The following is a 22,316-nucleotide window of genomic DNA, read 5'->3' as shown; positions in this document are numbered from 1 at the left end:
GTGACCCTAAAGATTGCGTCAATACGCCGCACTTATCACAAATCAGAGCACTCAAATTTGATCACTCACAAGAAACAGCTTGCGCGCTAAGCTCAAGACATCGCCGAAGAATGCCTCCCGATATGGCCCATGAGCACCCCACCTCATCCCTTCCTGCATTTTGCTGCGAAAAGCAAAACAAAGATGGACAACGCCGCTGTCCGCTTCCTTATTGAAGTCACGCTGAAGGACAGTCAGGGTATGTTCGAACAGTGCTTGAACGAAGGCGTTGCATCCATCGACGACAGCATCTGCGGCATGGAATCCAATCAACCAGTTCAGGATATGGAGATCAGGAGGCGGGTATGGAGCTGAGTTGAAGGTAAGCTTATGAACACTATAGAAGGAGGAACAAATAGTACGTGTCCCGTAATCTCGAGCACCGACACCTGAGCCCAAACTGATAGGAATGACCAAGTATTGTTTTGCTAACTCGTCCAACATTCGAGACTTCCCGGTCCTAGATGATTGGACGATTGATAAGTCATGGACCGTCGGGCGATCTGGCCACCAATTGTACTGTAGGTGCCGCCTGACGTCCATATGGATTTGGCCCCTGTATGGCTGCTCCCAAGCCTCTTGCACGGCTGTTGGATAGTGAGTTTGACGCATACATTATTCACGAGAATAGCGACATACCCAGCTTCTCGTACTCGTGTACCGCTACCATGTATCAGAAATGACAGTAGGGTTTACACTTCTGAGACGTACTTCGGTGGCGTCGCAATAATGGTGCTACGAGCAGCGTCACCAACGTGTTGAGCACAACGGTAGAGAACACACCTCGATCTATAAATATGTCCCATTTGCCACTCTCGCAAGCCCGGAAAATAAGACGGAACCATTCCCCGAGTTGTTCATCCGAAAATCGTGCAGCAGGATTGGCAACGTTACGAGGCGACCCGGGGTCGCATTCAGTCCATTCCGGTACAACTGTATCTCTGATAGAAGGCACATAACGAAGCAGGAGCCGTGTAACCCACTTCGCACCTGGTAGAACCTGCTCATGAGTGTGAGGGAGATCGTGACGCATATAGGTGACCCGAAGTTCCGTTCCACTGAAAAGCCGATTGAGCTGCAGCTCAAAGACATCATATTCAGCTGGTAATGGCGCGGGAAAGAATGAAGATTCGAGGGCATCCGCTCGAGAGGTAGGCATCGATTTTGACTGAAGTTTGGGAGTCGAACGGTTATGGCAACTTGAAGTAGGACCACAGGGTGGCCCAGCTAATAGGCGGATCCCGCCGCCCGCGTCGAACGATGGTCACATGGTCGTTACCCGCTCCCCTTTCCGAGTCCTGGGGGGGCCATGCACTGGCATTTGCGGCCTTACGACACCTCCGCTGTGCTGATTTTGATGTGTAGAGTGCAATAATGAACTGGGCGAGCCCTTCCTCAACTTGACTTGACACAACTCGACACCCAATCAACGATCAATGTTCATATTCAACGTTCAGCAAGGGTTTGTATACGTTTATACATATTCAGCTACTACCGTGACCGACACTGGCAAACCGACAGAGCGAACAGCTGCAGAACTTCAAAGCAGAAGCAGTAAAGGACAGGGTTAGCATGTTGGCACGTGCTCGAAAGACTCAGGCTCGACGTACGCAAGTTTCTGTCTATCATCACCTGGTACCAGTGTTCCGTGACCGCGACGCCTGTTCTGTACTAGCCGAGCTCCTTGCTGGAGGTGGAACGGAGGGATTCGGGTTCTTGAGTCCGAATACATCCTCCGAGTCGGTTTGGCCCTTTCCTTTTGTTTTAGTGGCGATGTCATGACTTGCTGACCGGGGTAACACCCAGGAATCCCAGTGGTCAGGGTGAGTTCCACCGCCGGCGTTCATCGACCTTCGCAAGGCCTTTGGACGGGCATTAAGACCCTTGTACGGCTCGTTCCAGCCATACGATGCCTGCAGCAGTGCATCCCATAAATCCTCTGCTTGGGGTGGTATTGGAGTGAGGACTCCGGATGCTAGACCTGCAACCCAGAAGTCGTAAGCCTCAAATTTCGCCTCAACGCCATTGATAACTGATGTTTTTGTCTTCTTGACCACTGTCAGCCGGGCATCTTCCCGTTGAACGGCGAGTGCAAAAACAATGCGAATGACTGGCTTGGTCGTCTTCGCGGTGACATGATCCCATATTTTCAATGCGTAAGGATCCATTGCATCGAAAAGGGCATCGTCAGGCTGTGCAGTATATGTCGCATCGTTTTTCGTTTGCACCAAAATGGGAATCAGATTGGATGTGTGCGCTCTTGTGCCATGCATGCCCATCAAGACGATGTCCACTCCCGGCTGATTGTTTGCACATAGCACAGCTGCTCCGCGGGCCATATAGCCTAACAAGTAGTCTTGACGTAACAGGGCCCATTCATGGACCTTGATGAAGTGGTTGAAGTGCATGAAGCATCCCTTGAACTCGTCTATGAACTGTCTCACGATTTTGGTGGGTTTCGCAGTGCATTTCAGTAGGTTTCCGAAGAAGTCAGGGATCGCAAGTATGCGGCTGCGAGCATCACTGGGAGTTATGAGGTGTGTGGCTGCCTCTACTACTGTTGCATCCCTTGCCAGTGTCAGAAGAAGAAGTGTTAATAGTTCTCCCCGATCGCCTTTGTGGACAGAGAATCCATCGAGTATGAGCTTCAAAGCTTCTGGAGCATTGAATGATGGGTTGGCCATGACACTGTATGCTGCTTCAGCCAGTATTGGCTCTGACCCAGTGATTGAGTGCATTGATTCAAAACTTTCATCCATCTGTAGGCAGATCCGCATATGTCCCTGTACTTGCTCTCGCTCATACTGCTGGGCAGCATATGTTGTACATTGAAATTCCAATGCCAGGCGCTGAGAAAGGCAAGCAAATAGCTGGCTCGGATGCCAGTGTTGAATTGTATCTGCTGAATTGATGAGCTGAGAGCGCATGAGCTTGGTCCTTGCGAAGTCTATGATTCCCGCCTGTATGCCAGGATCACGAGTGTCCCACATGCTGCCGAACCTAATGAAGTACAATCACACTTCGTTAGTTGACTGTGCAGCTTCCTAGTTGTGGCGTCCCTTAATCCTCGGGCCCGGTATGCGCTGTACCCAGTCTCTATTCAGAGGGACTGTCTACACGTAGCATACATGGGGCGATGAGGATGGTAAAGGACTGAGGTCTCGTAGGTGCGCTGGCGCGCCATACGAGCCCTCGAACAAACATGAACAAGCGTACAAGATAAGATATACCGTAACGGGAATATCCGTTACACCCTCCCCCACTGGACACGACCACGGGTCCCAGAGATAACCAGACAAATGAAAAGAAAGAAGGAATTGTACACACGACAACACAACGGTGGTAGTGATTGGCAATACAAGGGTGGTGCCATACTGTAGACAACGACAAACTACTTCGTGTCAGTGAGCAGCATGGCCGTCCACTCTCGTCATACATAACTCGATGGAGTTATGCAGCCTGCAATAGTGATGGCGACAGCTGTCGGCAACGAGAAAATGGTGACCTGTCACTGTGTCGAAGAACTGTGAAGTTCTCCAGACACATCGCGGACGATGGTGATAGGGATGTACCTCAAGCATGAAGCTCGATCTCTAATATGCCCCATGAGCCCGATGCGCGACCATGCTGGACACGACCGACGTGATTCTCAAATCACCGTCGACCTCCTCATCATGGACGTCGACGGAGAGGCCCAACGTCTGTGCGTGGGCTACAGACCGACCGGATACATCGGTCGAGCAGGCAAACTCGCCGATTGTACCGCGATGCATCGTCGTGCCGGGTGCGACTCGCAGGTCATCCCCCGGGCCGACTGTACCACTGTTGTATACAGTGACTGCCACGACAACCAATGTGGTTGTCGTGGTCATCACGGGTGGTGATTGCGGGGTGGGGAATGGTGGCACGAATAACGAGGGTACGTCCAATAAGGACGTACCTTTGCTTTTCGAGCTCGCAGGCTCGTCTTCTTCGCCTACACCGCACCCTTCCTCCTCTCCTTCTGCCTGACCTTCCTCGTCTGATTCTCCTGGTTCCGCATCCTCGTCCACATTTCCTCCATCCTTCCATTCCTCGCGCGATCTCCGGGGTGCATGCGAGGTCGCCGACTCGTGGCGCCTGTCGTAGTCGCCATGGGTGTCGAGGGCCGCGGGGAGGTCGATAGGGGTTAAAGTGTGGGTCCTTGGGAGCGAATCCTCGGCGAGAACTGTAAATTTCTCGCCGAGTTTAGGGTCGGAAAACCATTCTGGTCGGTCGGGGTCCGTAGGCGCCGGCTGCTGCACTACACTTAGTGCAGCAACTCGGTCACGGTCTTGAGCTCGCGCGTCCGTTAGGGCTACGCAATCGTCGAGCTGCGCCGTCGCCGGGGCGCTTGGTTCACAACGAGAGTGGTGGTCGCTCAACCGGTCGAGGTCGAGGTCGTATCGCAGGCTTCCCAGCTGAACCGTGAATGGTTCAGCTGTCTTGACGGGACCGGGGGCTTGCACTTCCTGTTGGGAGTGCAAGTCTTCTGGACGGGCAGCCGCGCGTGAGTGGGTACCATCAGGGACGGAAGCGATGCCGTTCCACGACCCTGTCAGTTGAACTACTGCGGGTTCAACTGCACCGGATGTTCGCACTTCCGTGATGTAGTGCGGACCGTCTTGATGCGGGGCCGGGCGTAACCTGTCGCTGCCAGACGGAAGGTCGAGGAATTCACGGAAGAGGTCGTCGGGGTCATCCCGCAGCTCGGCCAGTTGTACCACTGGTGGTTCAACTGCGCTGAAGCAGCCAGGGACCCGTACTTCCGCGGGGACGTACAGGCTGTCCTGCGCCGTGCGACTAGCCAACGGGAGGTCAGTAATGATCGGAGGATGGTGATCACTGACGCCGTGTACGTCAAGCGGCGGGCTAGACGTACACGCCACATCGCGTGCAGTCAAGGTTGAATTGGGCACGTTGGGCATGCATCGCTGCATGTCCATCGTGCCGCCTTGCGAATTGGAGGTTATGACCGCGAGGTCGTCCCCTAGCGTAGGTATGCTCTCTTGCAGAGCGGGCCTGATCCCGGGCAAGGAGGATGTCGAGATGGGTACGTCCATCAGGGGCGTACCTTCATTTCTCGATCCTTCGTGCTGGTCGGTAGCGTGTACGTCAAGCCTTGAGCTCGGCATACTCGCTATCCGATGGTCGGTGATGGATGGGTGGGGCACGTCGGACGTGCGAGACTGCATGTCCGCCGTGTCGTCTTGCCAGATGGGGAGCCCGTGGACGACCTGGAGGTCGTTCCCTAGCACAGTCGTACCTTTTTGCGGAGCGGACGGTACGACTTTGCAGTCGTACCTGGGGACAGCAACGCCATCTTCGTGGCCTCCCATGCGCACGACAAACGTTCCGTTTGTCGCTGCAGCTCTGGGCACGTCCGTTGTTACGCAGGGCACGTCGGACGTGCAGTTCTGCGTGTCCACCGTGTCGCCGTGCGTACTGCCCGGTACAACCTGTAGGTTGTACCAGGGCCTGTGCGTGCGATGTGCGTGGCCAACAGAGCGTACGACGACCTTCACGTTCGTCAATACGCCTGTTGGCGCGGTCATAGGTGGCGGCGAGTGTGGCACGTCGGACGTGCCGTGCTGCGCGTCCGTCGTGCTGTTGTGCACTGACAAGGGTACGACCCGCGGGTCGTTCCCTAGGGCTGCTGTCGCTGGCGGGGGTACTGGCACAGGCGGAGGCGAGTCGGGTACGTCCAGTGAGGGCGTACCTGCGATTTGTGAGCCTTCTTGCTCGCTTTCTCTACTCGCCCCGCACCCTTCCTCCCTCTCTCCCTTCGTGCCTTCCTCGCACCCTTCTCGTTCCTTCGGGATCTCCTCGCAGCCTCCACGATTCGCGTTCCTCGTGGTCCTCTCGGTCTTACGGCTCGGCGCTGGGCTTGAACGCGCGGTGTTCAAGTCCTGAGTCGCGCGGCTGGGTTGCGTGTCACCAGAGTCGCGGTAGTGGTCGCCAAAATCAAGGCGCGAGACGAGGGGAAAGAGACGAGGAGCCGGGGAAGAATAGGGTGGTGATCTGGTACCGCGAGGTACCAGTTCGTTGGTCGCCTCTGACTGAACTGGCAGCAGTTCAGCCAGGCAGTCGCGAACGCGAGTTCGCACTCGCGTTGGGACGGCACGCGCGTCTGGTTCGCCAGACGGGCGCTCGATGTGGCTGCCCAGAGAGTGGAAGGGGTCGAGAACGAGGGTTCGGTGGTGGCGGTCGAGCGTAGTGCGGTAGGCGCTAGCGCTCGGGTCGCTCTCCACGGGCTCGTGACACCCAACGCCTGTAGCGTTGAGCACGTCGCGCGTCGCGTCGAGCAGGCTGCTCGTCATGGCGCGCACGTCGATCGACACAAATAATATATTTCTTGTGTCGCGGCTCATTTCTGAGCTCGCGACGAGTGTATCTACGCACGCGGGCTCGTTCCCGCTGTACACAGTACTGTTGTAGTACTGTGTGCCTATACCCTCCCGAGCGCGGAGATGCGTCGACTCGACGCACCACTCGTTCGGCTCGGATGCGAGCTCGATGACGGACGTGTCTTCGAGCTCGGCGCGTGCATCATCCTTCGGGGTGATGCCTAGCTTCGTCGCTTGGGCCGGGGCACCTCGGGATGGCAGTGCCTCCAGGTGGCATTGAGCAGACCCGACGGCGGTCTCGGGCTGCTCAGAGCGCTGTGCGTACCCGGCTTCGCCTTGGCGAATGACGGGTCCCGGTACGACCTGAAGATCGTCCCGAGATGTGATCGTGCTGTCCTCTCCATGATCACTTGTGATCATGAAGGCGGAGATGAGGAGACGGTGGCCCGACGAGCCGTGGGTGTTGCGCGCGACAGGTTCTTCGTTCACCGTGACGCTCGCTAGCGTGGGCACGGACACGAGTACGGTTGCAGCAGGCGTCGAGGTAAGTACGTCCGCCGAGGGCGTACTTGTACTTCTCGACCCTCTGTACCAGTGCTCAGGCTTGCCGGTAGCGTGTATATTGAGCCATGAGTTCGACGTACCCTCTACGTCGCGACCGTCGTTCGTGACCGAGCAGGGTACGTAGATTGTGGGATGGCGCACGGTCGTCGTCTCGCTTTGCCATTTGAAGAGTACGACCGCGAGGTCGTACCGTAATGGGAGTGGAGACGGTAGCGAGGAACTCGAACGCTCGGGTACGACCTGAAGGTCGTTCTGGAGCATGATTGTATTGTGTTCGTGGCCAGCGGTGCGCACGACAATCTCCGTGTTCGTTGATACGCACGCTGGCTCAGGCGATGGCAATATAACTGGTGGGGCATTGGGTACGTCCAGTATGGGCGTACCTTCAAGTTTCGAACCCGCTACTCGACAGCTAATGAAAGCTGTCTGGGAAACGTCGGACGTGCAGCGCTGCGCGTCCGCCGTGTCGCCTTGCAGGTTGGATGGTACGACCGCGAGGTCGTCCCGTATCGCAGGTGTACTGCCTCGAGAAGTGGCGGGTATGACCCTTAGGTCATACATGCCATTGTCGTGGCCTACAGTGCGCACGACGAGGTTGTTGTTCGTTGCTACGCCCGTTCGCGAGGGTACTGACGATAGCATATGCGGAGAGTTGGATACGTCCAGCATGGACGTATCTTCGAGGTCTGAGTCTGCTACCCGATGGCGGGTGGAGGCTGTACGGGGCACGTCGGACATGTATTGCGGCGTGTCCGCCGTGTCACCTTGTAGCATAGACGGTACGGCCGTGAGGTCGTCCCGTAGTGCCAGTGTGCTGCCTTGTGAAACGAAGGGTACGACCATCAGGTCGTCCCGCAACACGAAAGTGCCGTCTTCATGGCCTGCGGCACGCACAACGACCTCTGTGGTTGTCGATACGTGAGCCGGCGTGGGCGCCATGGCATGACGTATTGATCTAGGTACTTCCGTCGAGGGCGTACCTTCACTGATCGATCCTTCGTGTGGGTCGGTCATGACAGGTCGGGACAAGGCGGGCACGCAGCACCGTGCATCCGCCGTGTCGTCTTGCGAAGTGGACGGAACGACCGCGAGGTTGTCCCGCAACGTGTACCTGCCGTTTCCGTGACCAGTAGTGCGCACGACGGCCTTCTCGTTCGTCGACATGCACACTGGCTCGGGTACTAGCGAGAGAACCGGGGAAGGACTGGGTGCGTCCAGTATGGACATACCATCGAGCTTCGAGTTCGCTACGCGACGGCTGGTGAATGCTCGATGGGGCACTTCGGACGTGCAATGCTGCGCGTCCGCCGTGCCGCCTAGCGGAATAGACGGTACGACCGCGAGGTCATCCCGTGTTACAGGCATACCGCCTCGAGAAGCGGAGGGTACAACCCTCAGGTCGTCCCGCAACGCATACGTGCCGTCTTCATGGCCTGCGACACGCACGACGACCTCTGTAGTCGTCGATACGTGTGCCGGTGTGGGCATTGGAGAAGGAGGCGGTGGCGAGTGGGATACGTTCACCAAGGGCGTACCTGCGTTTATTGAGCCTCTCTGCTCGTCTTTCATGCTCGCCCCGCACCCTTCCCCCTCCTTCCTTTTCCTGATTTCCTCGCATTCTCCTCGCTCCGTGTCTCCCGCGTTTCGCGCAGCCTGGTTGCCTGGTGCTGGGCTTGCACGCAGGTCGTGCGAATCCTGGATCGTGCGACTGGGTTGTGTGTCGCCAGAGCCGCGATGGGTGTCGCCAGAGTCATGAGACTCGAGAGGAGAGTCTCCCGAGTCGAGATGCGAGACGCGAGGGCGGAGGGAAAGGATCGGAGAGGAAGGCCCTGGCGGTCTTGTACCGTGAGGTGCCAGGTCGTCGGAGGGGTTGCCGACCGCGAGGTGGCGGTCGGTACTGACCGGTCGATCCTTCAGCTGAACCGCGAAGGGTTCAGCTGTCCAAGGACAGTCCGCGGCTCGCACTTCCGTTGGGAAGTGCGAACCGGGTTGGAACGCGGTTGCACGCGGGCGGTGGCGGCCAGAGTGAAGGTCGAAGTGGCGGTTAGCATGGTGAGGAGTACTTCCAGCGCTAACGCTGAGAGTGCTCGCTCTCGGCGCGGGCGCGTGACGCTCGACGCGTTGAGTGTCGAGCTCGATGCTTGCCGCGTCGGGCACGTCGTCCGGCGCGATCATATATTTTGAGTCGCGGCTCATTTCTGAGCACGCGACATGTGGATCTACGAGCAGAAGCTCGCCTACATCCCGGGATGCGACGTAAGGTCGCGTCCCTATGCCTTCCCGGGCGTAGGGCCGAGTCGCCTTGTCGGACAACTGGGGCTTGGGCTCGGTCTCGGCGACGGCGGCGTCGTCGAACCGGGTGCGTGCACCACTCTTGATGGTGGTACCGAGTTTGGTCAGCTCACTGGGAGCAATCGGAGACGGAGTCTCCGGACATCTCTGAGCAGTCTCGATGTCGGGCTCGATCTGCTCAGGACGCGGCCCCTTGGGCTCAGACGCGGGCTCAACAGCGGCAGCGCTGTCGATCTCTTTGCGCGCACCACTCGTCGGAGAGCTTTCCAGCTCCTGTGGCTCGATTGGAACAGGCGGAGTCGGGTTCTCCTGGCAGCTCTGAATGGGTTCGACCTTGGGCTCGAACAGTTCTGCGTGTGCTGTGCGTTCGACCTCGCGGTCGGACGGTGCCTGCTCCGCGAGTGCTCCGGACGAGTTCTCGGGGTCGGAGAGCTCAGTCTGGCAGGTCGTGCGACGGTGACGTCTGGACTCGTTGTCCTGCTCCACGGAGCATCTGAGCGATGTAATAGCATCCTCTAGATGCTTCATCGAGTCATCGAGTGTCCGGAACCGCCTATCGGGGGTGGCTCGTGTCTCGACCGGGATACTCTTCAAGAACTTCGCAAAACTGCCAAGAATTCCATCCACCTTCGCATCGACCTTCGCGCGGTGGGCCTTCCGAGTACTACGCGAGTGCTTGGGAGAGTGGGTTGTCGATCCAGCCATCTTCTTGAGTGGTTGCGAAGTCGACTAGATTTTGATGTAAAGCATAGAAATTCGAAGTTTCCAGGTTGTTGCCTAGAGTAGATAGTCCCCAGAACAGAAGCTGTTCTGGAGCGCAAAAAAGTGTGGCGTCCCTTAATCCTCGGGCCCGGTATGCGCTGTACCCAGTCTCTATTCAGAGGGACTGTCTACACGTAGCATACATGGGGCGATGAGGATGGTAAAGGACTGAGGTCTCGTAGGTGCGCTGGCGCGCCATACGAGCCCTCGAACAAACATGAACAAGCGTACAAGATAAGATATACCGTAACGGGAATATCCGTTACACTAGTACACAGACATTTGCTCACAATGGGCGGCCGAGATGAGACATATACTCGTTGCTGGTGACCTCGGAGAGATCGAAGCCATCTTCAAGAGAGATCTTCCGTGCAAGCTGATCAAGTCCAAGGTCACTGAACGAAGGGATTTGAGACAGCGCTCCCTGGAGGATGCGACTTGATGGGTCTTGCATCCGAGAGGTTGCGAGCTTTCCAACATCACCAGTGGTTGCCATGAACACAGCAAAGACGGGCTGTCTCTTAAGACTGCGCAAGACTGAACGTATCTCGCTGAACACGGACCATTTTCTGGTCTCAACTGGTTTGACTCGGATATCTTGATTGCTCACTTCTATGTTAGTGAGGGTATGTGCCTCGTCAAATGCCAAGGTCAGTAAAGGATAATGTGCATCAACTGCATGGCGAGTTCGGGAGCCGGCACCACGAGATGTGGCAATACTGCTCAATCGTTCCATGAGTTTGTGGCACGGAATTTCCGGCGGGAACAGCCAGTCTTCAGAGCTCTCGCCATGAGATTGACTTGTTGTCCGATGAGCAATCACCAGAGCATTACTACTGGGACTAGAATATTCATAGTGGTTGGTCTAGTCACCGTAACGGTTATCAACAGGCACAGGTGGATATCGTACAGAACTCAGATGCTCACTTTGAGATTGTCCGTAGCACGCGAGATAACATCTTGGAAGAATCTCACATGGTATCCTCCATAATTGCCGTATTGCATTCCTTCTTGCATCTTATCACGGAATGCAGAAGAAAGATTGGGAATGCCTTGAGCACTCTGAGCAGCGAGGTCATTGTCAATGATGTAGAGTATGTGTTCGAACAAGGCCTGTATGAAAGCACAGCATCTCTGATGTGTGTTCTCTCTTGATTCGGACTGTGCAGTCAGCCACGTGAGGACTGCTCCGTCTGGCGGAGGATGCGCAAGACCTGTATCATAAAATGCGACCATAGTCAGTAGCGAGACATGGCATGAAGCAGTCATCAACATCTACCGTGCCGTCCATGTTCTGCGCTCATGGTACTCCTAGTGTTTATCGGGATTACGAAGTGCTTCTTTGCGAGCTCATCTATCATCCTAGATTTGCCCGTCCCATTTGACTGCACTATCACTATATGATGAGCGTAGCGAGTGAACGCATTCGGCTCGCAGTGAGTATGCATATGATCCCAGAGAGCCTCGTGGGCTTGTCCGTGATAAGGCTGATGCCATGCACTCATTACGGCAAGTGTCTCTGATTCCGGCAAATTATCGTCCATATGCACTGAAAGAGTGATAAGTCAGATTACCAATGGCCTCTTTTGGGTGACGCACCTAGAGTCTTTCGTAGAAGTGCTAAGATGGAAAGCCATGCAAATACAGGCTTGAGTACCATTGTCCAGTATCGCCACGACAAATTAAAGCACGCACAATGTGACATCAGTTCCTCCCAGTTCCCAGTTGAGGCGCAGCCCACACAACTCGTACGGCACATATCATACCAATGACCTTGCTTGCCGAGAAAATCAAATTCGTCCTTATAGCCCCGAGTAGCAATTGGCTTGCACCATATATCTTGCACAGTGTCGGCATGCCCTATGGATATGAGCACTGCGGCAGCGCTGCGTAAGACACGGGCAACGTCCTCCATGTCTGGTTCCCATCCGAGATTATCTCCATTAACCTTCTCAATGAAGTATTTCAATTCTTGTGCCATGTCGCTGTTGATGTCGTCCAGAATCTTCCGCGTCAAGACAGGCAGACCATCGTTCATATGTGACAGCGTGCGAGGAGCTTTGGGAGATTCAGACTTCTGAGCTTTGAGCGTTTGAGAGAGACTAGCAGACGTCGCCATGATTCAGAAGTCAGTAGTGTAGACATCGAGACACTCACTCGTTTATATATCTATGCCTCTTGAGTGTTGTGGCGTAAGGATAATCGCGGAAAAGTCAGAGGGTTAAGGTAGTTGTTGGTAATGTCAGTCGTTACACTGCCTCGTATTGATGCTATAGCCGCTTACAAGTGACTCGCTAATTGTGTCGAGCGGTCTTGATGTAGCATCCTTAACGCGATCTCACAACCATCAGTGTGCAGCACCTGTAGGTAGCGTGTATCACGATACAATTGCCCAACAGGGTGTTTTGTGCTGTGACATAGTATGCATCGGTATAACACATACCAGTCGCTCGGCACCACCGGCGAGGACCAGCCAAGGCGCGCTATCATCTTGAGCCCGTCCTAAGGGCGTGACTTTATTGTTCACGTTGGACAGAAAGATGCTACGAAAGACTCACGTCGGCTGCGGTAAGTATCGTAGCATACACACTAACCCAAGGACAATAGTAGTTTCCCGCGCTTGTACGGCGTCGCGCAACTACATGTTATATGCGTGGACGTTCACCACGGGCATTGATGCCGTGAATGGTACTTACAGGATATACGCGAAATGCACTTTCAATCACACGTCATATTGCTCGTCAACTGTTGTTTGATGTAGAATGCATACGTGGTAGCCCTTGGGTGTGGTGCTCTGGTCTCGCAGCGTTGAAGGGAAAGAGCCTGAACCACAATGCCTGAACGCTCCAAACCTTAGCCTGAACCAAAGAAACCAAAGCCTGGGCAACAGCTCACCGGTAGGATGTGCCAGTGGGCGCTGTTCTCGCGGAACACAATACTGCATTCTTTTTGTCGTGTCCGCGGGACGTGGCTGATACCTCCATTCGCTATATCATTGTAACCTATTGTTCCTAGGAAAATTGTTTTGACGTCACAAGCTCAGGCTCCCCTGGACATCGATAGCACACAAGGGCATACCTGATTCTGTTTCGAATCGTGTTTCGTCCTTGGCAGTGATTAAGCTGAAAGTACCACATACATGATCGGGGTTGCCGGTGATGGGTGCGGCGAAGACTGCGAAGCTAATAGAATACAGATCATCTTGTTCTTGGTCGCAATAACGAAATCGCGCCTCCAGAGCTTCAGCAGAGACATCCCATATCACGTTAGTACATGATTGACGAATGCCAGCCGGGGTGAACTCGCGAGTCATGCTTACAGTTCAGAGACGGTGTTCAATTGTTGCCCTGGATCGACAGATCTGCGTACTCGTACTCAAACGAACTCGCTCGAGTCCCGTTGCACAAACTCAACAGACTCCGCCTCTCTGGTCAGCCGATTGAAACTTCATTCCAACTGAGCGACCGAGCACGGCGCATATCTGACTGAATTCCCTGCTTAGTGCAACGACCGAAACAAATGTGTCAGGAACACCACGTACATCGAAGTCACAAGCATGTGTATCCGGCAGCTTGAGAGTGCTTCATATGTGTCAAATGAACAAGCGTACGCATACTGTGAGCACAGCTGGTTGAGGTGATAAAAGGCGCCACTCGCTCTAATGTATTCTTTTACGCAGAGAACTAGTACGATAACAGTGCGTACCAGGACTTGCCACGCCGAAAACACCAAGACTAGAGGACAATCACACGGTCAGCCTCATGATCTCAGGTATACGCTCAAACATACCTAAGTCGAGTATCGGCACCGTGCGCAATTGAGACGCGAGATCCGCGGGACTGCCCGATCGCCATAAAGGCCTGCATACGAAAGAGACCCCCACTCCAAGCACCTGTATTGACATGGCTTATAGCATCGGCATGACCGCATATGCCAGAATATCACGAAATAAATCGCACGCGATGCACTGGGAGCAATGAGCAGCGTCATGGCGAGACAGCCTCTGAAGCGGACGGGGATCATCTCAGACCGGTGAGTTACACTTGAAAAAGTGTCCAGGACAGATAACAACGAACGGCCAGCAAGGCAACACCCGATGTTCGGAGCACCTGGAGGGCGGGCCCGGGATCGGTTCTATGGGATTCGCCGAGGCTGGTCAGCAGAAGGGGCCCTGGTTCAGAGTTGGAAACACCGTCGTCTGGGCGGTCACAGACAGCACGGAGGTGGGCATGGCCGTCAGAATCGCGCACAGAAAGGGCGATCGCACCGGAATCAACACGGACACGCGCGCAGATCCTCTGTATCGCGAGACGGCAGAACTCGTAGAGCTTGGCCGCGAGATCGCGGACGCGGACGTCGTGCAGGACACGTGTTTCGGTAGCCCGGAGTATGAGCTGCCCAACTGAGGGCATCATGGGGGCTTTTTGGTTGTGTGCGCGGACTGCTGTACGAGGGTAAGCCAATGGACGGCATGATCGATATGGTGAAGAATGGGGAGTTTCCCGAGGGTTTGAGGGTGTTGTATCATGTAGGCGCATCTCGGGCGGCGACACTTGATTAAGCTTGATTGTTCGATGTCTCACCTGTGACCTACATACAAGGTAGATGAATAGTTTAGCAGAACGTTTTTACATATCAACTCCTCCTCCTCCTCCTCCTGTGCGCGACATGGCCTTATGTAAGCACAGTTTGCCAGCGAGGCCGTCACGGTCTAGCTTCATCTTACACCATCACGAGTGGTTCCGATTCGCACCCCAGCTTTTCGCGGAAATCTTCTCGGCGACTCGTCATTTGGCAGGAGAATTTCGTGGGTAGAATCATCATTCGGGGTAGCATACGGGAGCTCCAAGGTGCGCTGCTCGTAAGGTCAACTTTTGTGGGACAAATGCAGGCGAAGAAGCCGCAGAAGGTGGTTGGAACGACGCAGAGCCTCCCATAGTCGCACAACCGAGCCCATTCCTGTCATGTCGCGTGTCGTGCGTGTGCGATACCATCTTTTCATTCATAATGCTCATGCAATAAAGGGTGAGGAGAAGGGGAGACGCACTTCGGGAGACATGCATGGTCAAGACTGCGGTGCCTTCTGTCCAATCGACTGGCGAGTCTCCCGCCGGGAAACTCTGTGATCGTGAGGACTGCAAGGAACTTACGCGTTGTAGGTTGGATACTAGCAATATGGCTTTTGGAACGATGGAACTGTCCGAGCCATGGAAAGCAATGTCCTGGCAACCGCTTCAAAGTTCGGAAAACGTGGTATAATACTAAAATTCCACGCACCATCCCACCATGCCTGGGTGTACAATCTCAAAGCTCCACGTCGTAATACCGGACAATCCTGAGGGTACCTCGGAGGCTGAGTTCGAAAAGTGGTGGTCGTGGCTCACGTTCAGCAGCTAGAGTTGGGAGCACTTGACTCTAAGTAGGGCGCTCCTGCGCCGCAGAGTCGCGACCTCGCTGCGGACCGGGTGCTCCGAGCGTGCCAGCGTTGTCGCTGTTGGTCAGTCGACGTCGACTACCACCAAACTACCACCATCCTGGCTGTTTGTATCCATCGCATCCAGCGCAGGACCATGGTGCCAGCCGCAGTTATAGGTAGCGACGCAAGACTAGGAAACAAATGGAATTTTGACGATGCGCTTCACTCCGCCGGCTCGCCGTGCGGCGTCATCGAATCTTGCTGACGATGCAGCCGTGGACGCTGGGTATTTATACTCCTACCATCTCCTTCGAATTAACAGTGCTGTAGCTCATCGCCAACATGTCCACGCCCAAGGTGATCCGCTGGGGCATCCTCGCCACCGGTGGCATTGCGCAGACTTTCAGCAAGGACCTCCTCCTCGATCCCAACACCCGCGGCGTAACCTCGATCAAGCACACCATCGTCGCTGCTGCAAGTTCCTCGGGAAAGGAGCGTGCTGTGCAGTTTCTTAAGGAGGTCGGGGCACCTTCTACCGCACGGGCGTATGGCTCCTATGAGGAGCTCATGAAGGACCCCGAGATTGACGTTGTCTACGTCTCGACGCCTCATTCGCACCACTACCAGAACACGATGCTGTGTCTCGAAGCCGGCAAGAACGCGCTCGTCGAGAAGGCCTTCACCGTGAACGCCGCGCAGGCGAAGAAGCTGGCTGAGAAGGCTAAGGAGAAGGTTCGTCCTACATTGTCTCCGTATGTCAGGCACCGCGATACTTATGTCACACAGAACCTGTTCCTCATGGAGGCCGTATGGACGCGTTACTTCCCCCTCTCATACTATGTCCGCGACATCATCACCTCCGGCAAGCTGGGGAACATCCAGCTCGTCTCCTCAGACAACAGTATCAGCCTCGACCCCGAGGAGACGATGGCCGATGGCAAGCACCGCATGGTTAACCCCGATCTCGCCGGCGGCGCCCTGCTCGACTGCGGTATCTACGCCCTTACCTGGCTCTTCCAGACTGTCTACACGACGCTCCCGCCCGCCGAGCGCAAGGCGCCCTCCGTCACGTCCGCGCTCAAGATCTACGAGCCAACGGGCGCCGCGGACGAGCTCTCGAGCATGCTGCTCGTCTTCCCTCGCCCGGGGAACAAGGACGTGCACGCCATCGCGACGACGAGCATCCGATACTCGTCTGACCCGCTCGGCGACCTCTCCGGAGGCCCGGCGTGCCGCGTCCACGGCGACAAGGGCGAGATCCAGATCTTCCCGCCGCTGTACCGCCCGACGAAGACGCGCCTGATCCTCCGCGATGGCATCGTTGAGGACAAGGAGTGGCCGCAGCCCGGCCCTGGGAAGGGCTCTGGTTGGTTTAACGGGTTCGGCGACGGTATCCAGCCTGAGGGCGAGGGCCAGGGTATGTTCTGGGAGGCGGACGAGGTTGCGTATGCCCTCATCGATGGTCGAAAGGAGAGTCCGCTGCTGAGCTGGGAGGAGAGCGTGGTCATCATGGAGGTCATGGACGAGGTCAGGAAGCAGGGCGGTCTCAGGTTCCCGGAGAAGATCGAGACAACGGACTTCCCTGTCGCTCTCTGAACAGGGCGGGGAGAGAAAGAGTTGTACAGCAGTTGTGTACCGAATTCAAATCTGTATTGTCACGCGTTCGTCAAACGATCTCTAACCATGTCCGAGTCGCAATGTAGCAATGCATTCAAAATTCATCCACGGTGACTTAAGCTTATCCTCGGTGTTATTCAGGAAACGCACCTTCGCTCACATGTCCTTCCAGTAGGCCGCACTACTCCTCTTTCCACATTCGATTCTCAAGTATTGATCTTCCGCAGCCGCTAATAGGCTCGTGGAATACATCATGCGCGATGCTGCTGCTCCCGTCTCTGTGTCAGTTACATGCTGATTTCAGACAAGAGTCGGCGACGATCATGATCGCCGTACACAATACTGTACGTATGCTGGGTAGACATGATTTTGTCGGGCAAGAGAGAGAAGTGGACGTACTATAGCCCATCAAATGCCCGTTGAGGAACTCTTCTACTGAACACGGGTCCGGCCAACGGGACAGATACTCAACGTAAGCGCTGATGCCGTACTTAGACCCAAGCCCCTCTGAAAAGTGGTTCAATCCGGATAGTCAGTCGACTCACGGTCTCTTGGTCAACCTATATAAGCACGCTCAAGTCACAATGTAGCAACGTATTCAAAGTTCATCCACGGAGCCTTCTTATCCTCGGCGTTCTTCAGGAAAGATACCTTCGCCCACAGATCCTTCCCATACCCCTCTTTCCGCATCCAACTCTCAAGGGTGTGTCCCTTCGGATTGACCTTCCGCAGCAACTCGTAGTCCCTGCTGATAGTGACGTCCCGCCAGTTCGCCCACCACGCACGGAAGTTCTCCTTCCACGTGATCGACCCGTCCCTCGTCCGCCCGCGCTCGTTCGCGAGCGGGACGTCGACGCCGTCGAGGATCCTCACCCAGTCGTCGTAGGACTGGTATAGCACCTCCGCGCGCTTGCCCGTCACCTTCTCGAACGTCGTGCGGAGGTACTCCCAGTCGACCTTGTCGCTGGAGATCTGCAGGTCGTGCCCGGACGTCGCCTCGCGGTGGTCGAACGTGTACCGGGCGAAGAAGCCGAAGTCGTCCAGGGCGATCATGTTGACGTGCCCCTTTCCGATGGGCGTGACGAATACGACGGTCCCGTCCTCGCGCTGCTTGACTGGGCCGAACATCGCCTGGGCAAGTCCGTCAGCACTGAAGCTTGTGTAACAAGAAGTGTCAAACTTACGTGCTGCAGCATCTCCATGTACGGCCCGGACGTGATGAGTGTCCAGGACATGTCTGTGTCGCTCACGACAGACGGCTGGGCCTGCATGAAGTCGCCAACGATCCCCTTCCCATCGGAGTGCTCACACCTATACTTCGGATCGAAGTTCGTGATCTGTTAGACGCTCTCAAGTAAGCTTCGTGTCGAGGCGTGGGTAGCACAATGAGACCGTACCCTCGAGAAATAGTCTAAGTTGCTCCAGACGTAGTGTTTGATCTTCGCGTATCGCGCCAGTTCGTATATATGAATGCCGCACCAGACTTCCTTCGCCTGCCCGACGGTGAATCCGTCCGTGTTGACGAAGGCACCGTAGCACCCCTTCAGAGCCTCAGCGACAGAATCGAAATCGTCGAAGGCTCCTGTGCGGCTGATCAGCGACTCACTATCAAGAAGCATAGATGAATCACTGGATCCGACCTTTGAAGAGCTCGACTCCCTTTGAGGCGAGCTCCTGGGCTCGCTTGCTTTGTGGGTCGCGGGTAAGTACCCGTACGCAGTACGGCGATGGAGATCCATCTTCAGCGGGCGCGAGCAACTTGTCGACGATGGCGAGCCCCTGCGCCCCGGTGCCACCAATGACGAGAATGACTTTCGTGCTCGAGTATGCAGCCATAGCGTGTCGTCGGATGATCGCAATTGATTCGAACCTGTTATAGCGTGATTTTATATCTCCTCGATGGCTGGCGCACCACTAACACCCCTAGTAGACACGCTGGGTCAGCGCGAAACATGTGGGGAGTCCCGACTTCATCGGAGATGACGAAGCAAAGAGCGATATTACTGTGGAAAGGACCCCGGGGGCTACGCGAGATGCAAACAGTCAGTCATTGTGCGCGCTCTGGGACCGAATAAACAATCTGGGAGCACAACGGTTCAGTCTATCGTCACGTTGAACAACCATTCACCTACCGCTAGTCCACCGCGTCGAACAAGAAACGATTTCTTCACCCTATGCTAGCAGGTCAAGGACGACTTCGAAGTGTTGAACGTTGAACACTGACGCATAGACGGACCTAAGTAGGCTGAGTGGACTATGCCCGGGAGGTTCGGCCATCTGTCCGAGCCCATGACGTTTATTGTCAGTTCGTAAGTGACCCGTGGGGCATCGCGCCGAGCCACAGGGCTTAAAGCAGAAGTAATAAATACTTTCGGCATTGATCTTGAAGCGGCAACAGACAGACCCCACACCTTGCCCACACCCGTACCGTATAAAATTCAGAATGTGCATATAGAGCGAAGAGGATGCAGGAGCTACCCATTCTACCGTTGCTCTTCCTGAATATCCATATCGCCATAGACATTCGCCTGATCTGTATCGTCGGCGTCATTGCCTAGATCGTACCTCGCGTCCATTTCGTATTCTTCGGTGTCACCGCGGGTAGCGTGTGCAGCCGCCGCCGCACCAGGTCGGGGTTCGAAGGCGATGCTCGATACGTGGGTGAGGTCACCTAGTATATGGGAAATAGTGAAGCCTGATTCGTCCGGATTGACATCTCTGATAGAGGCTTGCCGGAGGTTGAGCAGGAGCCGTGACAGTAAGACTATCTGCATCCTTTGAGATCCGCAATGAGTGTAAGGGACTCCGTTAGGAAGGAAGGGAATGCGCACGATTGGGACAATGTGCTGAAGAAAAGCATATCCTGATGTAAGGATGATGAGGATGTAAATCCATGACGGATAGCCACATGATCGCACCGTAAGATACAAGAGTACACAGTTGACGAGGCGCAGAAGCAGAATTGCTCTGGCAACGAAGTAGATAAGGATATAGCATGTGTAGATGGGCAGAGTAGGACGTGCATGAAATAGACAGTGCCTAGGAGCAACTCAATATCAGCCGTTCGGTGAAGAAGTAGAATATGAATTTCCCGCACCGTCTCGAAGAAGAAACCATGAGATACTGAACGACCTTGGGTTGACTCGAGCCTGTCCCTTTCCAGGCCGTCGTACAAGAAATAGCATCCTTGACCAAGTGAGACCGACGACAATAGCTTGCGAGAGTATATTGAAAATCAAACTAACAAGCCCCACAAGCCCCACTACGACGGAAGGTCAGCAAGCCTGCTTGAGATGGAGTCGATTTGTTACAAGAGGTCACCTCTTCCACGCATACAATCAATGAAGGTATGTGATCGTCTAGTGGCAAATACTCACTTTTCAGCCGTGCTGCCTGCGAAGTGGATAATGATATAGCAGCTCCAGGTACCATCGATGTCGACTGACTGATATCGATTTTTCGCTGTGGCGTACTGCAGGTGTATGTCAGTTCGTCACCCTCCAACTCGAAGTCCGTCAAATTCTGCCTACCGCATCGAAGATAACTACGAATATGCTAGTCGCGAACACTATTGCAGCGCACACCAAACTACGGTTGCTGACTGCGTATGCACGAATTGCCGAAATCACTGATGACGCCAGTACAATTTCAGCGTACAAGGCGAACACGGAGCCTTGAGACAATAGACTGACCTGCGTCCAGTATATTCGGGAGCAGACTGAATACTGCGGAGCTGACGTAAGTACCGCGGCAACTGTACATCATATAAGTTATGGAGACGACGGTCCAATAGATGGCTATGAGTGACTGACTTTTCCAAAGTCTATGGAACATAGTCAAAGAGTAGTACAAAGATGCAGAAAAGTGTAGTGACATACCGGTAAGTCGCACAGAATGTACACCGACTGGGTAATTGACATGCCAATCGTGGTGAATCGTATCAAGGCCATGAGCGTGGTCATCCCAGACGGTGCACGCTGCGGCCACAAGAGAGTCATGTCGCTGCCCAAAGTAAGCAGATAATCATAGATGGGGAATACTGCGATCGCATTGAGCGATCTATAGCAAACCTACTTCATTTGCTGTGCACGCAATACCGACATAACCCTGTACTAAGCTGTACATGATAAAGTGAGCTCAGTAACGGTCTCAGGACAGAACAGTGAGATATAGTACCGACCCAACCTGTACATTGGCGATCGCTTCGGCCGTGGATGTAGACATGGAAGAATTGGTGTCCCTCTAGAGAATGAAGTAGTCACAAACCGAATGGCGACTGACCGGAGATATTCTCAGTTACGACCTTTTTGTGCCCTTCATTGAGTCCTAAAAGCGGCGCGGAGCATACAATGTGTCTTAAGTTCACACAAAATTTGTTAGAGAACCGCAGCCTGGAGTATTCAGACACGTACTCAAACGCAGCCTGAAATGATACCCGAGTCAATTGAGTGCGTATCAATTACGGCTCCTACCAGTTCGATCACTGGCGGTCCACCATCAATCAGGTTACCAGCAGTCGAACCGTACCCGCACCTTCATAATACATGAATACAAGATACGCCGTGAGAATACGATGGCCAGGGAAGCTGTTGTGTGGATGGGCGCATATTCAGAGGTAGCGCTACGGGCACTGCAGCTCAAATACACTTACGCATTCAGGCAGCATAGATGTTCATGTTGGCGACGGGAAGAACCACCGCGTGCATTGCCTCGCACGAGGCTGGCAGGCGCCTGCCACAATTACCGTACAGCGACCCATGTTTCCAGTCAGATCTCTACCACAGTACTTAGGATATAAGCGAGCGATTGCATGGATGATGTAATGGCACATACCTCCTCCGACTTCCGTCCACACGCTTCAGGATGTATGAACAGCGCCTTCAACCACCATTGACGCCAACAACGGCCAATTTGCATACTGGCCTTGTGCGAGAATGACACAGGTACCGACAAATTAAAGCCACGCCGTATAGGTACCGCCTGGAGGCAAACCTCAGGAGTGAGTTTCTTGGGCACATGGTGCTTTACTTCCGTAGCTACCTGGCCAAACCAACTGCAGGTAGAAGTTGTCAGTCTGCGTCACAAAATCGATGTCATGTTCGTTGTATGCATGTATGTATCGCCTAGCAAAGTATGCACGGGTTTTCATTAGGAGATGAAAATGAGGTGCTTACAGTCCGACGGATTCGCGTGTACCGCGGTCCAGACTCCAGAGCCGTCGATATTCAACAAGACATGGTATCGGATATCCCCTCAGTTGA

General features: G+C 54.7%; 10 protein-coding genes across 10 annotated transcripts; 4 read left to right on the top strand and 6 right to left on the bottom strand.

Annotated features, from left to right (window-relative positions):
- Positions 1 to 1,667: 1,667 nt before the first annotated feature.
- Positions 1,668 to 2,723, bottom strand: B0H18DRAFT_1125192 (uncharacterized protein; the record flags this gene model as incomplete). The annotated part of the gene is made up of 1 exon (XM_048034967.1): positions 1,668 to 2,723. One exon carries the CDS (start codon positions 2,721 to 2,723, stop codon positions 1,668 to 1,670), a length of 1,056 nt encoding a protein of 351 aa, XP_047886893.1.
- A 3,827-nt stretch (positions 2,724 to 6,550) lies between these two features.
- B0H18DRAFT_1043521 (uncharacterized protein) lies at positions 6,551 to 6,814 on the bottom strand. Its single transcript, XM_048030667.1, has one exon. It carries the CDS (start codon positions 6,806 to 6,808, stop codon positions 6,626 to 6,628), a length of 183 nt encoding a protein of 60 aa, XP_047886892.1. The 5' UTR covers positions 6,809 to 6,814; the 3' UTR covers positions 6,551 to 6,625.
- B0H18DRAFT_1043519 (uncharacterized protein) lies at positions 6,677 to 7,410 on the top strand. Its single transcript, XM_048030666.1, has 2 exons — positions 6,677 to 7,291; positions 7,352 to 7,410. The coding sequence occupies exon 1, from the start codon at positions 6,823 to 6,825 to the stop codon at positions 7,090 to 7,092; it is 270 nt and encodes an 89-aa protein (XP_047886891.1). The 5' UTR covers positions 6,677 to 6,822; the 3' UTR covers positions 7,093 to 7,291; positions 7,352 to 7,410.
- B0H18DRAFT_1043517 (uncharacterized protein) lies at positions 7,392 to 8,350 on the top strand. Its single transcript, XM_048030665.1, has 2 exons — positions 7,392 to 7,870; positions 7,949 to 8,350. Exons 1-2 carry the CDS (start codon positions 7,510 to 7,512, stop codon positions 8,092 to 8,094), a joined length of 507 nt encoding a protein of 168 aa, XP_047886890.1. The 5' UTR covers positions 7,392 to 7,509; the 3' UTR covers positions 8,095 to 8,350.
- A 151-nt stretch (positions 8,351 to 8,501) lies between these two features.
- Positions 8,502 to 10,182, bottom strand: B0H18DRAFT_1043515 (uncharacterized protein; the record flags this gene model as incomplete). The annotated part of the gene is made up of 1 exon (XM_048030664.1): positions 8,502 to 10,182. A coding segment is annotated over exon 1 (1,464 nt), but the record flags the coding sequence as incomplete, so codon positions are not given.
- Positions 10,183 to 10,203: 21 nt separating this feature from the next.
- Positions 10,204 to 12,144, bottom strand: B0H18DRAFT_1043513 (uncharacterized protein; the record flags this gene model as incomplete). Its single annotated transcript, XM_048030663.1, has 5 exons — positions 10,204 to 10,887; positions 10,950 to 11,236; positions 11,302 to 11,571; positions 11,622 to 11,642; positions 11,718 to 12,144. 5 exons carry the CDS (start codon positions 12,139 to 12,141, stop codon positions 10,309 to 10,311), a joined length of 1,581 nt encoding a protein of 526 aa, XP_047886888.1. The 3' UTR covers positions 10,204 to 10,308.
- A 1,666-nt stretch (positions 12,145 to 13,810) lies between these two features.
- On the top strand, positions 13,811 to 14,790 carry B0H18DRAFT_113244 (uncharacterized protein). Its single transcript, XM_048035563.1, has 2 exons — positions 13,811 to 14,054; positions 14,105 to 14,790. The coding sequence occupies exons 1-2, from the start codon at positions 13,953 to 13,955 to the stop codon at positions 14,426 to 14,428; spliced, it is 426 nt and encodes a 141-aa protein (XP_047886887.1). The 5' UTR covers positions 13,811 to 13,952; the 3' UTR covers positions 14,429 to 14,790.
- A 990-nt stretch (positions 14,791 to 15,780) lies between these two features.
- Positions 15,781 to 17,034, top strand: B0H18DRAFT_886455 (oxidoreductase domain-containing protein; the record flags this gene model as incomplete). The annotated part of the gene is made up of 2 exons (XM_048041122.1): positions 15,781 to 16,170; positions 16,225 to 17,034. 2 exons carry the CDS (start codon positions 15,781 to 15,783, stop codon positions 17,032 to 17,034), a joined length of 1,200 nt encoding a protein of 399 aa, XP_047886886.1.
- A 556-nt stretch (positions 17,035 to 17,590) lies between these two features.
- Positions 17,591 to 19,248, bottom strand: B0H18DRAFT_113237 (NAD-P-binding protein). Its single transcript, XM_048035561.1, has 5 exons — positions 19,188 to 19,248; positions 18,696 to 19,135; positions 18,453 to 18,637; positions 18,240 to 18,392; positions 17,591 to 18,186 (listed from the first exon to the last, which is right to left on the bottom strand). The coding sequence occupies exons 2-5, from the start codon at positions 18,889 to 18,891 to the stop codon at positions 17,635 to 17,637; spliced, it is 1,086 nt and encodes a 361-aa protein (XP_047886885.1). The 5' UTR covers positions 18,892 to 19,135; positions 19,188 to 19,248; the 3' UTR covers positions 17,591 to 17,634.
- Positions 19,249 to 20,030: 782 nt separating this feature from the next.
- Positions 20,031 to 21,307, bottom strand: B0H18DRAFT_1043496 (uncharacterized protein; the record flags this gene model as incomplete). The annotated part of the gene is made up of 8 exons (XM_048030662.1): positions 21,236 to 21,307; positions 21,126 to 21,172; positions 20,947 to 21,094; positions 20,748 to 20,809; positions 20,586 to 20,683; positions 20,433 to 20,527; positions 20,153 to 20,295; positions 20,031 to 20,094 (listed from the first exon to the last, which is right to left on the bottom strand). Coding segments are annotated over exons 1-8 (701 nt in total), but the record flags the coding sequence as incomplete, so codon positions are not given.
- Between the last annotated feature and the right edge of the window lie 1,009 nt (positions 21,308 to 22,316).

Source organism: Fomitopsis serialis (genome assembly GCF_022376445.1).
Source record: "Fomitopsis serialis strain Sig1Antser10 chromosome Unknown B0H18scaffold_146, whole genome shotgun sequence".
Classification (NCBI taxonomy): domain Eukaryota; kingdom Fungi; phylum Basidiomycota; class Agaricomycetes; order Polyporales; family Fomitopsidaceae; genus Fomitopsis; species Fomitopsis serialis.
This window is presented reverse-complemented; position numbering and strand designations above follow the sequence as displayed.

Coding starts and splice junctions, on each gene's coding strand:
- B0H18DRAFT_1043517 (XM_048030665.1), top strand. CDS start 7,510: ATGACCCTTAGGTCATACATGCCATTGTCGTGGCCTACAGTGCGCACG. Junction 7,871..7,948: donor TGCGGCACGCACAACGACCT/CTGTGGTTGTCG, acceptor TCGAGGGCGTAC/CTTCACTGATCGATCCTTCG.
- B0H18DRAFT_113244 (XM_048035563.1), top strand. CDS start 13,953: ATGCCAGAATATCACGAAATAAATCGCACGCGATGCACTGGGAGCAAT. Junction 14,055..14,104: donor ACGGGGATCATCTCAGACCG/GTGAGTTACACT, acceptor ACGAACGGCCAG/CAAGGCAACACCCGATGTTC.
- B0H18DRAFT_1043519 (XM_048030666.1), top strand. CDS start 6,823: ATGAAGGCGGAGATGAGGAGACGGTGGCCCGACGAGCCGTGGGTGTTG.
- B0H18DRAFT_1043521 (XM_048030667.1), bottom strand. CDS start 6,808: ATGGAGAGGACAGCACGATCACATCTCGGGACGATCTTCAGGTCGTAC.
- B0H18DRAFT_113237 (XM_048035561.1), bottom strand. CDS start 18,891: ATGGCTGCATACTCGAGCACGAAAGTCATTCTCGTCATTGGTGGCACC. Junction 18,638..18,695: donor GGGAGTCGAGCTCTTCAAAG/GTCGGATCCAGT, acceptor TCAGCCGCACAG/GAGCCTTCGACGATTTCGAT. Junction 18,393..18,452: donor ACTTAGACTATTTCTCGAGG/GTACGGTCTCAT, acceptor AGCGTCTAACAG/ATCACGAACTTCGATCCGAA.